Source organism: Mus pahari, chromosome 13 (assembly GCF_900095145.1).
Source record: "Mus pahari chromosome 13, PAHARI_EIJ_v1.1, whole genome shotgun sequence".
Taxonomy (NCBI): domain Eukaryota; kingdom Metazoa; phylum Chordata; class Mammalia; order Rodentia; family Muridae; genus Mus; species Mus pahari.
This window is the reverse complement of record NC_034602.1, coordinates 63949189-63965081: the sequence shown is the minus strand read 5'-3', so window position 1 is coordinate 63965081 and position 15893 is coordinate 63949189. Positions and strand designations below refer to the sequence as shown.

General features: G+C 46.0%; 1 protein-coding gene across 1 annotated transcript; it reads left to right on the top strand.

Moving 5' to 3' along the window:
• The first annotated feature begins 3835 nt into the window (after window positions 1-3835).
• Sgcb (sarcoglycan beta) lies at window positions 3836-15893 on the top strand. The gene is made up of 6 exons (XM_021210840.1): window positions 3836-3899; window positions 7356-7565; window positions 11391-11576; window positions 12323-12514; window positions 12790-12921; window positions 15428-15893. The coding sequence occupies exons 1-6, from the start codon at window positions 3861-3863 to the stop codon at window positions 15629-15631; spliced, it is 963 nt and encodes a 320-aa protein (XP_021066499.1). The 5' UTR covers window positions 3836-3860; the 3' UTR covers window positions 15632-15893.

The following is a 15893-nucleotide window of genomic DNA, read 5'->3' as shown; positions in this document are numbered from 1 at the left end:
TGCTCACCAGAGGAAGAACCAGCTGCTGAAGGCAGGTTCCTCAACTGGGAAGTATCGAAGCCAAGGTTGCTTTTGTAGTGCCAATGCCCGAATGCACTCTCTCTGGGCAGACCAGAATTCTTTTCCTGTGCAATTGCTCCATGTACGGTTTGCCTAAAGTACACAGAAAAAAAAATGCAAAATAGTCTTTCACAATTTTATCACCTTAGCAACTAAATAAACATTTATAACTAATTAAAATACAGAATAGAAGAGAAAAACAAGGTAAGTCTATTGTATTGACCCAATTACCCCCAATCCCAACCAAGATTTCTCAACCTTGAGTATAATTACTCAAACACAGAAGGGATCTCTGCCCTCAGCGTTTTCAGCACTACGAGGTCAACACAGTAGCAAATGTGGTGGTGTGATAATGGCCATCGCAGGGAGGTCTAAGCACTGTGGAGGAGTGATGTCTGGTCAGTGTTGGCAGAAACCCTTCAGCATCTCAGAAGAATGACAAGGTACAGCCTGAAGGCAGTAACTAGGATGGGTGGTGTGGAAATAAATGCTTTCACACATTTAACAGCATTTCGTGGGTTTCCATGATGACCTACCCATCTGCCTTAAGTATATAGTGACGTCAGCCTGGCTTCCTGCCCCCTGGGATCTCTCAGTCAGTAAGAGACCTAAGAACCATGGCTCAGGGTGCAACACACTCATAGGACGAGTATGTGACTGTAGACAGTGGTTCCTCCTTCCCTTACCCCCTTCCCTGACTTCTTGGAAGAAGATGATATTCAGAGGCAGCTCCCTAAGAGTGGAGGAGTCTACTAAGAAGAGACAAGAAAGTGGATGCAGAGAAATAAAGCCACAAGGGTAGTAGCGTCCACAGTGACTGTGATATCTACAGAGTCTGAGGCATGCCAAGCATAGTACTGGGTCTGGGTATGATGAGCCAAGCTTGCATACCAAGAGATTAATGTTTATTTTGTAGGCGGTGGGAAGGCAGTCAGGGAAATGATCAGGATACTATGTAATTGGATGTCTTACATGTCATATGTGAGGTTCTGGAAGAGGTGGGACTGGCCTCAGCAAGAGCTCTGGGGCACGGAGAGATGGGAATGCGGTCTTTCTCTGGGGTATTGTATAGCGAGTGTGAAAGCAGGTCTATCTCAGAGACACTTAAGACATTTTATATTCACTGGGAAAGACCAGTACCGGGTCATCAAAGCTGCTTGGTATTTAGTGTGCGTTTTCCTCTGTGATCAGGACTTGGAGGAATACGTAACAATACACTGCACTCAGTTCGTAAGGAGCACAGTCTACTGAGGAGAAAATTATGGTAAAAGCAGAATAGTACAAGACAAAATCCTGAATATCAAGTGGGTGTCATAGTGAACTGGTATAATTCCAGTTAAAATAGGACCACTGTGAGAATTAGAGACATTGCAAGCACGGAGCACCCTCCAAATGTGTCAGAAGGGGGAAAAAAAGCTTCAAAACAACGTCATTAGACATGACTAACACTACCCTTGTGGTTAATTCCATGAGTTGGTTCTCATTTTTTTAAATCTTTTTTTATTTAATCTTTTATTTATTTAATTAATTTATTTAATTTATTAATTTAATTTATTTATTTATGCTCCATATTTTATACCCCTCCTGGTCTACCTTTTAACTGTTCCACCCTTTAACTGTTCATTTTATCTGACTTCTTTCCTTCGATGCTTTCTCTGTTCTCATTTTCTGAATCTCCTTTTATTAGAATGCTTCCAGAACGATGAGGATGTCCCTCCCCCCACCCCACCAGACCTCTAAACTCCCTGGTGCCTCCAGTCTCTTGAGGGTTAGGTGCATCTTCTCTGACAAATCCCAGACCCGGCAGTCCTCTGCTGTATATGTGTTGGGGGGGGGGGCTCATATCAGCTGGTGTTGCTGCCTGGTTGGTGGTCCAGTGTTTGAGAGATCTTGGGCACCCAGGTCAGTTGAGACTGCAGGTCCTCCTACAGGGTCGCCCTCCTCCTCAGCTTCTTCCAGCTTTTTCTTAATTCAACAACAGAGGTCAGCAGCTTCTGTCCATTGGTTGGGTGCAAATATCTGCCTCTGACTCTTTCAGCTGCTTGTTGGGTCTTTTGGAGGGCAGTCATGATGGGTCGGAGGGATGGCTCAGAGGTTAAGAGCATTGGCTGTTCTTGCAGAGGACCCTAGTTTGGTTCCCTGCACATGTTTGGTGGCTCATAACTGTAACTCCAGTCCTAGGGGATCTAACACCCTCTTCTGACCTCCACCAGCACCAGGCATGCAGGTGGTACACATACATATCTGCAGGGAAAACATTCATACACGTATAATATCAAATATTAGAAAACAACAGCAACAAAAAGACACATTGGCAATGAGAACAACTGGGTGACCTGTCAGGAACGCCTCAGCAACGAGGAATCCAAGGAGAGGAGACCCATCTCCAGACAAGGGTCATCCGACTTCAGAAAAATCCCTTATTAAAGTACCTATGTGGAGACGAATTAAGAAAAGCAAGGCGGGGCTTCTTATCTGCTTAGAATCTGGGGCGCCAGGCAGCTCCGGCAGACATTTAATAAGTCCCATTACTGTGAGTGATTGAGACTGAGGGTACCTCGTAGTACTAGTCAGAGTATGGGGGCTCTGAAGAGAATGGGACATTTGATGGGTTCTTGGGGGGACACAAAAGAGTATAGCTGTCAGAGAAAAAGGAAACGACTTGAGCGTAGTGAGTAGTGAGGCACAGGAACCCAGGATCAGTCAAAAACAAACCATGTTGTCAGAGTTGATCAATGGGACCAGAGCCAGACACCACCGAGTCTCAAACCTGTGGGTTTCGACTTCTATAGTCTTCCTGACTAAAATGCAGGTTCGTCCCAATGGTAGAGCCAGGCAGTTTCGGCAGCTGGGGAAGAAGACAGGACCAGGCAAATGACACTTAAGACATTTTATATTCCCTGGGAAAGACCAGTACAGCTTATATCGGAAATCAGACATGAGAGAGGGGGAAGGTTGGGAGACGTTTGCTGTGTTGTCAGAGTGTTAACTCCACAGCCAGCCATCCTCAGAAGTAGGCGAAGCAGGGAAGTTGGGTTAGAAAAGCAAAATGACCCAGCACCTGGAGAGAAAAAGCTGAATCAGACATCTGCCCTGGGTGGCCTAGGGTACTTTCTAGAAACTATTCACGATCTTGAACACGTTCTTGAACTTTGGGTGCTACTCATTCTATTGTTTTTTCTTCATCTTAAACGGTTGCAGAGAGCAGCCAATGTGCACCGGTTACCTAGAGCTCTTGAGTGTCTCCTGGTGCTCACTGTGCGTCAAGTTGGGTTCCTAAGGACCTAATATAGTCAGCACATCTCCAATATTATATGGACAATTTGTCTCTAATGCCTCGAAGAAAGTGCCAGACTTGACTTTACAGTCCTCCGGAGGAGTTGGGGGGAAGGGACTAATTTGATTTAAGCTACCTAAAGTTTCCACTTGATCTGCACCCAAGTCTCACCCACCAGTACACTCAATGACATCTCTCTCTTGCAATTAGTTACAGCTCAGGACGGTACAGTATCCCAAGACTGGGAGTTGATGTAAGTAAGGTAAAAGGCATGTTTTGGATTTCGCGGGCGTGCTTTCCGAAGAACTTGAGGATGCCCCAGAGATCCCTGCCACACCCATGCAACCCGCGGGTGACTCACGGTCGCGAGGGACCGGCCCTCCAGGGATCTGAGCCTCCACAGACTCTTTGCCCACTCTGGATTTCTCTCAGGGGCGTGGCGAGGGCGTGGTAGGGCGTGGTCATCGAGGGTGTGAGCCCCACCCCCGTGCCAGAGCGCAAGCGCGGGCTGCGGCAGGCCAAGATGGCGGCAGCGGCGGCGGCGGCGGCGGCGACCGAGCAGGTCTGTGAGCCTGCTGCGGCCGGCCGAGGGCTTGGGAAGCCGGGTGGCCGGGGCGACCCCACAGAGGGCAGGGACGAGAGCGCGAGGGCTGGGCTGGGCTGGGCTGGGCTGGGCTGGGCGGGGGCGGCGGGCGGGGCGGGGCCGCAGGGCGGGAGCTGTCCGCAGCCGAGATGCTGGCGCAGGCCGGGCTGGACCCTGGGCAGCGGCTCCCGGCTGGCCGGAGAGCGGAGCTGTCCCTCTGCGGGAGTGACACGGGTCATGGCCTGCGGAGCCTGCGCCTGGGCGTCCCTCTCCGCAGCCAGAAACCATGCGGATAAAAATAACGTCAGCTGGGGCCGGGAGGCTGCCCGATGCCAGCCAAGTCGTGGTCAGCTGTTGCCTGGCGTGGATCGTGGCCAGGTCTGGCTTCTGCCATGCCCGATGTGCAGGCGGCCCAGATTTCCCCCTGCTCCGGAGATTCATATACTAATATAAAACCGACCCGTGTCTAGTGGGTTTAAGATTACTTTTTAAGAAATGCGCTATCAAGTGTTTCCTGGTCTTCGTTGTGAGCCTAGAATTGTTTAAAGGCTTCCCTTCAGATACCAAGCTGTAACTTAAGCAGGCACATATGTGTGTGTGCATGAAGTGTGTGAACACATGCTCGCGCAAGTAGTTGCCAAAGTGACTTATTATAATAAAAAGCTATTTTTGTAGTCACTTCTTTACTGTTGTTTCCCTTTGCAAGTAAGATGGTTTCTCTTTAAAAAGTTTCGTTCTTCGACATCACTGCAGGGAGAAATTGAACGAGTGAAGTAGATAATATGCAGCTGGGGAATAGTTTCTTAAGTGGCTAACATTTTAGCGACAGACCTATTAAATATTGGAGGACTCATTCTAGGGGGTATGAAAAACAGACCCGAAATCTGCTAAACAAGCACCGAAGTCCGCTGTGACAATAGGCAGGTGGACTTGTTGGGAACGAAGCCATCCCTTGGTTTTCCTAGTTTACCCCTTAACTAAATCAGCCTCTGGGTTAGAGGGGTCTTAGTTCTTCTGTGCATGCATCTTGATGCTCCGAGGTCCTAGTCTACGGAAAAGTTACAGTGGTCTGCGCATTTGGCTAGCCTAACTGGAGCAGGCCTGCCTGAAGAGAGCTGAGGAGAAACAGGCATTGGGCTTAATGACCCTCTTCCCTCAGCTTTATAATTCGAACATGAAAGGTTGCTTTTGTATTGGGGATCCCACTAACTTTGTAATCTATTCTGTTTGGGACTCATCATAGGTCCTGCTGTGTCAGTCACTGGGTCCTGGCAGTTCTGCCCCTTAAAGCTTCTCCCCCAGCTTCATCGACAAAGGAAGATGTTGGTACCTTCTTCCCCAGCCCCTCTACCCCAGTTCTCGGTTGGAGCTTGAGTTTGCTTCAATGTAAATGTCTTCAGGAGGGGCTAGCAAGATGGCTTAGTGACAAAGGGGATAGCCACAAAGTCTGACAACTTAGTCCCTGAGTTAAGTCCGGAGAACCATCATGGTGAAAGGAGAGGCCCAACTCCCAAAGGTTGTCCTTTGACCTCTACACGCATATATCATGGTGTATGTGCCCCTCACACACTAAACAAAATAAAAGAAAGAAACGCAGAAGAGGAGGAGGAAGAGACTGGGGAAAGAGGATGGAGAAGAGATGGAGGAAGAGTAGGAGGAAGAAGGGGCAGGAAGCTTAGGAGGAGGGTTAGGGAGGAAGAGGACGATGAGGAGGCCACACGAGCAGCAGCACAGCTGCCTCAGAGGCACTGCCCCAGCATCAAGTGATGCTGTTGCCGGTTACCACATCTGCTTCATATTCCCCTCCATGTGTCTCTCTAGCGCACCCTAGTTTATCTCCTCATTGCCTCAAACCTCCATCGCCACATTACGGATGTAATGTGTTCACTATAAAGTGTTCACCTAGCGTTCAACATGCTGAAACATGTGTCCTGTGTGTGCAGCGACCTCCAGTGACTCCCGGTTAAACAGAACGGTTAAACAGAACGTAAGATCAGAAGAGCCTGCACCCCGCTGAGAACTGGCTCAGCCAGGCTCTTCCTTCCACCTCTCTCCCCAGAGTTGCCTTATCTGACCCGCCCACTCCTCCCATTTTCCCACCAACTCCAGAGTGTCCCCGCTCTCCTGTTTGAACTCTGTGGCATGGACTCCCTGACATATAGAGTGTATGTGCCATGTAACGCAGTGTAGGGCCATAATACCTACATCAAAGGATCATGTCCTCCTCTCCCACGTCCAACTTCTTGTGACAGTGCCTGAGTGTGACTGTTCTTAGTACATTGTCTTCTACAATAAGTGCATTGCCTCAGAGCTCTGAAAAAAACTCATGGAACCTGGGCTGTAACCATTCCTGCGGGTCCTTTTGTGTTTGTATTACATAACACGATTGCTTAATGACACTTATGGTCGAGGTCAGAAGTTCTCAAGATTTTTTTTTAATCCCAGACTCTACTTATTCTCTTATGGCATTTACCATATTAGAAACTAACCTAGCACTTGGGAGGCAGAGGCAGGCGGATTTCTGAGTTTGAGGCCAGCCTGGTCTATAGAGTGAGTTCCAGGACAGCCAGGGCTACACAGAGAAACCCTGTCTCGAAAAACCAAAAGAAAAAAAGAAAAAGAAAAAGAAAAGAAAAGAAAAGAAAAGAAAAGAAAAGAAAAGAAAAGAAGAGAAGAGAAGAGAAAAGAAAAGAAAAGAAACTAACCTGAGAAGTTGTGAAAACAGAGGAATGCCTGAGCAAATACTTCATTAACTCTTAGAGTAATGACGTCATTGTAAATGGCCTCTGGAGACACCAGCATTCATTCAAAAGAGTGGGGGAATAAAAAAAAAAAAAACAAATCTTATTGTTGTTTTTTAAAATGTGTCTGACATTTCAGACCCTAAAGAGAATTCGGTTAACATCCCTCCTAAACATACCTCCTTGTGCAACTGCCCCTGACCACATCGAAAATTACTGATCTAGAATGATATAGGCTTTAACCCATTGAGTTATAAGAAGCAATCCCTGTCAATCATTCCAAAAATCTTTTCATGTAAAAAAATATATGAGTAAAAATCTAACAAATCATTAGTAAAGATGTTATCAACTGCAATGTGTGTGTACATGTGTGTGCATGTGTGTATGCACTCATTAGTAAAGATAATATCCACTGCGATGTGTGTGTGCGTGTGTGTGTGTGTGTGTGTGTGTGTGTGTGTGTGCACCAACTCTGCCCAGAAGTGGGCTGTACCCATGTTGACAGTAGGCTGACCCAAGGCAGAGAGAGCATGTGCCATATGACAGTAACCCTGAAACCTGCAGCTCAGTGTGACTTGCCACATATTGATGGGACATCTACCAGCAACCAATTCAGCTTTCTTTAATTGTGAGTTTGAATTTAATGAACTCATGGAAAGGAGAATAGAACTGTTGCATTCTGTTCGGTTTGTAGCAAGGGTCCAACGGGCCAGTGAAGAAATCCATGCGGGAGAAGGCTGTGGAGCGGAGGAACGTTAACAAAGAGCACAACAGCAACTTCAAAGCTGGGTATATCCCCATCGACGAGGACCGACTCCATAAGACTGGACTGAGGGGGAGAAAGGGCAACTTAGCCATCTGCGTGATTGTCCTCCTGTTCATCCTGGCCGTCATCAACCTACTCGTGAGTATGTGGGACACTGTCCTCTCTCTGGAGGTATCTGGGAAGACATTTTCATCTTTTTTCCATGAGATCATAGATTCTGCTTGCATACTCTGTTTTGGGACAGTCTTATCTCCTGCTCGTGTGCTGTGTTTTGGGACAGTCTGTCTATCTCCTGCTTCTCTATATGTTTTTATCTCTTGTTGGACTTGAGTTAGTGCTTGAACATAAAAAACCGAATAGGTTTCTCTCTCCAGCCCCACAAAAATAAGTAAAGAAAGCTGAAGAAAAACTAGTAAGATAAATCCATATATTAATCTCATCTAGAAAAACATGGATAGAGTTTTCCTTTAAAGGAGTTGTCTTTTAAAAAAGGCTGTGTAAAGTCAGTGGAAGAGAACTTCACTGTGACTTCATTGTCCTTTTCTCTCCAAAATATACAATTTCATTCAATGTTGCTTGTAAACCATGGGCACTCTGGTGGTGTTGACAGTCCCTGTCTTGTAGTGTCAGCCCCCAGTGTCAAGCCGAGGGCCCTGCCAGGCCCATTCTCACTGAGGCTGAGGCCCTAGCCTGTGCCTTCCCCTGGATAGCTAATGTTCTGAAGAAGTGGCTTTTTAATAGGACGTTGTAACTCTAATGGTTAACCCCGGAACCTCTGGCACCTGCTTCTCCGTGAATGATACCGTCTGTTAACAGAGAGCCAGTGATCTCTCTCTCTCTCTCTCTCTCTCTCTCTCTCTCTCTCTCTGTGTGTGTGTGTGTGTGTGTGTGTGTGTGTGTGTGTGTGTTCTTGAGAAGGCCTTGTTTTCTTCCAAAACATTTGTGCCTAAACCCCCACTGAAGTTAGAGCTGTCACACAGTTTAAAGAAACCATACATAGCTTTCCTGGTCATTCTAAATGTATTGTGCCTTATACATTTGCTTTATTGGAGACTTCTGGCAAGGATGGCTGAATTAAGGCATTTCAATCTCCTTGTCTAAAGTAACAGTGTCAGGAAACAGAGTCATGTTTGAAGGGAGTGAGAAGTGGCCAAAATCCTAAGGCATAATTTATGAAAAGGGAGAATGGCAGATAATATATCAGGAGGGAAAGTGTGTGTGTGTGTGTGTGTGTGTGTGTGTGTGTGTGTGTGTGTGTATTAAGGGTCTCAACCTGTATTGGTAAAGTGCCATACAGAAGCCAGAGGACAAGGACCTTACCAGTCAGAATCAAGAGGATGATTGAAATAGACTCATTGTATGAAAAATCTGTAGTTAGTGAAGTTCCCCGAGCCTCGTTCCCAGCTAAGCAGACTCTCCGTCTAACCACAGCTGAACCGTCTATATCCAAACACCCTGGACCGCTGCACGAGTGAGCTTCCATCCTGAAAGCAGGGCAGCCTGACTGAGCACAGAGCTCCCTCCCTCCAGTCCTTTGCCTTCATCCTCCTCCTCCAGCTGCCTCAAGCAGGGAGGACCCCTCCCCCCCCCCCAGAGAGAGAACACCACATGACAGTGACACTTGGCAGGGCCAGTCAAAAGCCTACGTTCCCTCCTAGGAAGCCTGTAGGTCAGGGCCCATCCACACCGGGTGTCCTCTGTGACCCTGCTGTGCTGGTGAGTGTCAGTAGGAAATGCTAAAGAGACAGGACCACTCAAATTCTCTCTGGGCTTTGTACAGCTTCACCGTTAAGTATTCGCACTGGGTCAGGGGTCAGGACACGTAAAAGCATAACTGTAAGAACTGGAAATGGATGGAGACCAAAATACCCACCATGGGCAAAGCAGAAACTCAGGAAAATGAGAAAATGTAATGAACGGCGGAACACGGCGCCGCAAGCCTGGAACCCAGTGCTTGGGAGTTAGAAGCAGGAGGATCCAGAGTTCAATGCTAGCCTCCACCACATAGGCCATGAAAGGCCAGCCCGCACTGCATGAGATCCCATCTCAGGAAGCTACAATACAAAGAACTCCTTAAAACTAAAACCAGCTCCTTTGGAGAAAAATTATATTCCATCCATGAAACAAAAGTGACATGACATTCAAATTAAATAATGAAGAAGTCATCGAAATTCACATATGCTGCTGGAGAATGGCTCGGCTGTTGAAAGCACTAGCTGTTCTTGCAGAGGTCCGGGCTTGGTTTCCAACACCTACTTGGCAGCTTACAACTGAAAAGTTCCAAAAGATGTGATGCCCTCTTCTGGCCTCTGAGGGCACTGCATGCATGAGGTGCACAGGAATACATGCAGGCAGAACACCCATACACACCGAAAATACGCAAATCTTTAAAAAGGGACATATACACATACACGGGTGGGTGGGCAGGTATCGGACAAGTAAAAGGTCGTCCATGGCGTCCTACAAAGTTAAAGCATCGTTCTGGAAGCATTCCAATAAAAGGAGATTCAGAAAATGAGAACAGAGAAAGCATCGAAGGAAAGAAATCAGATAAAATGATTTTAAGGAAATTCTCCAAAGCCCAGTGTCATGGCAACAGTCTTCTAATTCCAGCTCTCAGGAGGCAGAGGCAGTATCTGTGTGAGTTCAAAGGCAGCCTGCTCTGCAGAGTGAATTCCAGGACAGCCAGGGCTAGAGTGAGACCCTGTCTCAGCCTTTAAAAAAGGGGGGGTGGGGAGAAAAAAGAGAAAATCCTCTAGAAAATTTGAAACCTGTCTGGGCTCAGTGTGATAAAAGAGAAGGCAGCAGAAGGAGGAAGAGACAGACAGACAGACCACAATATCACTGTAAAATTTAAGGAAATTGTAAATAAAGAAAATATTTAAAACTTTTCTAGAGAGGTGATAGGGGTGTTTTATGGGAAGACTTCAAGCACAGAGTGTTCCTGGACCTATTGTAAGCATTGGGAAGAGCAAGGCAGTGAAGCCGTGGCCTGCAGAGGTCAGAGGTCAGGTCTCAGGAACACGTCTCTGGCCAGACTGTCTCACATACATGAGGGACTGTATCGACTGTCTTACCATACACATGCGCCTAACATTTTTCCTTCTAAGTAAGCCTCTGTGCTACCAAAAGAAAGTCCTGAGGTTAGAACTTGGAGGTGCGGATACAGGAAAGTAGGCATCTCACGTGTGGGAAAGCACTGGAGAAGGGAAAGCTCACAGGTCCATCGTGTGGGTGGCCCCGAGACTGGCCAGTCCCTGGTGGAGCAAAAAGACCAGGCCCAGGAAAAGTAGCTACAGGAGAGAACAGAACCAACCTCGTCTGAGCAGCTTGGGTTGCAGAACATTTATTTTCCTGAGAGAGTTGCAGAAATATACGAGTGTTTGAGATTTAGTTCAATTTATCAAATAAAAGAAAATATTGGGCTATGAAGACAAATATTTAAAAAAAAAGAATTAGAGTATAGTGTTTGGTATGATGGTGAATAATACTTACATGGTCATAATCAGTAAATGCCGAACATAGATTTGACCGAATGTGTTTGGAGTTGATAGAGAAAAGACATAACAGTGAGCCCAGGTTCTCATCTGCTAAAATAGATAAGACAGAGAAAGCCTTACTCGGTAAAGGAAGAAACACAATCTACATCATGTAGAAATGTGGAGACAGAGTCTAGATGGAATAGCTTAAATTGCTGAATGTGGTTGGTTGTCCTTGGGGAACCAATTAGGGGAGAAGAGGAAACAGTAAAGTTGCCATTTATGATGGGCCTTCCGGCGCGCCTAACTCTCGACTGTGTGCTTACAGTCTTAATAAAAACATCCTCTAAGAAGACCGTCAGGTAGTGTGTCCATCTCACTGATTAAACATGTCCAGAGACCTTACACACTCAGAGAGCGCTGCTGGTTGCTTCTGGGTGTGTCTGGTGCGTGCCTCGTAGGAGCAGACATGCCTGTCTTTCAGATTACACTTGTCATCTGGGCCGTGATCCGCATTGGGCCAAATGGGTGTGACAGCATGGAGTTCCACGAGAGCGGTCTGCTGCGGTTCAAGCAAGTGTCCGACATGGGCGTCATCCACCCGCTTTATAAGAGCACAGTGGGAGGACGGCGGAATGAAAACCTGGTCATCACTGGCAACAACCAGCCAGTAAGTTTCCACACCGAGGGCAGTGTGTGGAGGAGGGGGGCGTGGACAGCAGTCTCATGAGACCCTACAGCTGAAAGCTGGAAATGGTGTCTTCTCTTTTAAAATATGCATTAATTAATTAATTAATTAATTAAAATATGCATAAACCCACAAACTTACCCATATTCATAAATACTCAACAGTAATATTGTTGGCTTTATAACCTTGCTAGAGTTAGGTACGTAATATTCCAGATCTTTTCCCAGTAGAAGCACTCACTGGTATAAGAACACGTAGATCCCTGTTTTTCCAGTAGAAGCACTCACTGATATAAGAATTTGTAGATCACTGTTTTCTCTTCCAGATGACAAAGCCATTGTAAAAGCTGCATCCCAGATCAGAAAGCCCAGATTCTGGGAATCAGGAAGAGAAATGCTACTCAGTGGCTAAACACAGCATTTAGCCCCAGGGTGTGTTCCATACCTCCTCCGTGACTGTCTTAGGGCCCAGCCATGTTCCCTGTGACCTGTGCTGTTATACAGTGGGTCATGTATGAACAAAGGACTGTACAGACCTGCATTGTAAAGTTGCATATCATCCAGAGTCTTGTGAGCAGGTGCAGTTAAAGGAATTTAAGGTCTGGCTCGTACTGTCAGTTCAGATTTCGTCCTTACTGGTCTGTAGCTCTCTTAAACCCGATAGTCTCCATAAATTTTGTCTGTAGCATCCTTTGAGAACATACTCACAATGAAGCATGTTTTCTCAAGATCGTTTTCCAGCAAGGGACGACCAAGCTGAGTGTTGAAAAGAACAAAACCTCCATCACCAGCGACATCGGAATGCAGTTTTTTGACCCAAGGACACAAAATGTCCTATTCAGCACAGACTATGAGACTCACGAGTTTCATCTGCCAAGTGGGGTGAAAAGTTTGAACGTTCAGAAAGCATCGACTGAAAGGGTTCGGTTCATTCTTTTATCAATGCTAACGGGGGATTTGTCAGCAGCTACTCCCTGGGGGGAGGACTTAGGCCACCTGAAAATCTGACTTCCAGACCATTAGAGGGCTGCATCCCTGGCCTTAGCCTGCACACGCACTAATAAGTCCTCTCTTTGTGTTAATCCCCACAATTATAAGCCTGCCCTGCATAGTCCAGAGTTGAGACATCCCCTTCTCTATGGTAACGATTCTCTCATTACCCACAAGCTCACCTTAGCATGTGCTTTCATTTTTAGATTACCAGCAATGCTACCAGTGACTTAAACATCAAAGTTGATGGGCGTGCAATTGTGCGAGGCAATGAAGGCGTGTTCATCATGGGCAAAACCATTGAATTTCACATGGGAGGGGATGTGGAGTTAAAGGCTGTGAGTATTTTTTTGCTGTGTTAATTTAAGATAATTAATTTTGGAATAGTAAATAATTACATGTGGAGTAGTACATGGAAAATGATTTTTGTCATGATGAGATGCTCAAAATGGATTGTGAAATGAAAGAAAAAGTATAAAATAATTTATAAGATATCTCATTTCTAAGCCGGGCGTGGTGGCGCGCGCCTTTAATCCCAGCACTCAGGAGGCAGAGGCAGGCGGATTTCTGAGTTCGAGGCCAGCCTGGTCTACAAAGTGAGTTCCAGGACAGCCAGGGCTATACAGAGAAACCCTGTCTCGAAAAAACCAAAAAAAAAAAAAAAAAAAAAAAAAAAAAAAAAAAATCTCATTTCTTTTGGAACATGTGCAGTTTATAAAACCTGGAAGAATAGAGTAAACTAATACAGATTGGCTGAGAGCAGTAGAATAACAGGTGATTTAATTTGTAATTGCGCTTGTTTGCATTTTTATGTTATTTTAAAAGGAGAAAAGCCATAACCCAAACAGACCTTCTGGTAGAGAATTCTAGGAGATCAAACCATGTGTCCCTGAAGTAGCTGCTGTTTCCACTGAAGGTTATTCCTGTTCATTTCCAAGTTTTGTGACCAAGGCTGTAAGAATACTTGAATGGGGTCACATGCTTTTATCTGACATCTGTTGGCTGTGAGGGAGAAAGTCTGTCATCACTGTGACACTGACTTCAGCTTCACAGATTTCCCCCAAAGCTTCAGTCAGTCTCCTACTTCATACAGAAGAGCTGCAGCCTACTCCCTGCTTACTGGCCTGGAGTTTCAGCTAGAATGGAGTTACCCGCTTGCCTCTGGGCGCCTTGCTCATCTTGCTTACCTAGGGCAGAGGAAATCTGTGTTACCAAAGAGCGTAAGGGCAATAGCCTTAAACCTGAACACTTAGAAGTCATTCTCCCCTTTCAAAAAAAAAGTTCAGTATTATAATTCTTAGAAATAATAAATTTTAAGAAGGAAAGTAGGAATTTCACTTTGATAGTTCTCCAACGTGCTTAATCCCATCTCTGGATGATACGATGAACGTGAGCTATAACTCCAGCCAAAGGTGCCACAGCCTCCCTGAGGAGGTTTCCATGGTGCTGTGGTAGGGCGCTCTCTAAGGAATGAGAAGCAGCCACGCCTGAAGCTTGCAGTTGACACTGAAGGTCAGAGAAGTGAGGTCTGAGGCCTTTGTGTAGAGAGAGTGTGTGAGTTACCTAAATCTTTCATTCTGCCCACCAGAAAATCCTTGTCGCATTCTGCCTTGTCAATGTGACGGGTCATGAAATAGTCTGAAGGATTCATACCTATCGATCGTTAGAGTGTAAGCTAATCATTAGCAATAATTTTGCCACACTACTTTCTAAATGTTAAGTTTCACTTTTATTTTAATTGGCATGTAATATTCTTATTTCTATGGTACATTGTATGTTTTGATGCATGTGCACATGATCAAATTAGAGTAGGCAGCATGCACATCATCTCAGATATCCCCCAGTGCTCTTAGACAAAGAGCATTCAAACTTAGCTCTCCTGACATTAGTACACAAATACTGTTAACTTTAGTCACCCCTGTGCTCTTTAAGAAATAGTTTCAAGAAAGTAAAATTAAATGACCACAAGATGGCAGCATAGAAACAACATCTGAAACAGTCCTTACCTGCATTTCCTACATGCAACTTTCAGAATAATATTGAGTGCTTTGTTCTGAAAATTTGCATGTTCTGCCAGTAAAATCCATGCTGGTATTCCAAAATAAATAAGCTCTTAAATATGAAATGGTTCTATTCCAAATGTTCCAGGCAAACGCCTGTACATAGCAGTGGCCATTCTGCCCCTCTGACATTCTTAAGCCCTTCCCTAATGTGATGACCCCCATGCTTAAAACCTCTGCGTTGGCCTTTCCTGTTCAGTCAGGTTCTCTAGTCCAGCTGCCTGCCTCCTTTCCCCACCTCCACACCCACAGGCATCTGAATTCCTCAAGTGTGAATTCCTGATGTCCTGGCTCCTCAGCAGGCATGCATTTCTATCTGTGCTCTGCCCAGCAGCCACTGGCAAAGCTCAGCTCCCCCGACTGCTTCTCACCCAATGCAGTGTCTGTGGGCAGGCTATTGCCCCGCCTGGACTGTCGGAGCAGCCTGCTGGCTTGCCTTTGCTGTTCGCCCATTAGATATGAGCTACTTCTCTACCCAGAAACTTGTAGCCACCGACATTTTCTATGAGATGGAGTCTCACTTGTACCTTAGGCCGACAAATCCTGACTATTGCTTGCGTGCTATGTTGCAGGTTTATTGACATACAGGATGGGCTGACAAAGTGAGGGGTCGCCTTTGAATCCTTGTGTGTATTTTGATTTTTGCTGTGCCACAGTTATTTTGATGGTGGCTTTACCCTCTGACTGCCAACTCCTCCTGGTAGTTCCTAAGTCCTGTCTAGCTCAGTATCTCTCTTCCGTGCCCGTTGGTGGAAGTGACTGAACCATGTTACTGTCCTCACAGGAAAACAGCATCATCCTCAACGGCACGGTGATGGTCAGCCCCACGCGCCTGCCCAGTTCCTCCAGTGGGGACCAGTCCGGGAGTGGCGACTGGGTGCGCTACAAGCTCTGCATGTGTGCAGACGGCACACTCTTCAAAGTACAAGTGACAGGTCACAACATGGGCTGCCAGGTCTCAGACAACCCCTGTGGGCGCACTCATTAGACGGTGCCTCTGCAGGGCTCAGCGCGCTAAGATCAACTTGACCTTCCCCTTTTTAAGAATGCATGTGAACCATGTTTGTACAGAGTTTGCCATAACTTGTCATTCTTTTACCTGGGGAGCACCACTGTGTCTATTACTACTCTCCGTATTTAAGGGATTTTGAGTGCCTACATTCTAATACATTTTAGTAAGTTGCACTGATACTCAAATGACAGTTCTCTAAAACAATGATGAGAAATTAATAAAATCAAAATTAATCTTT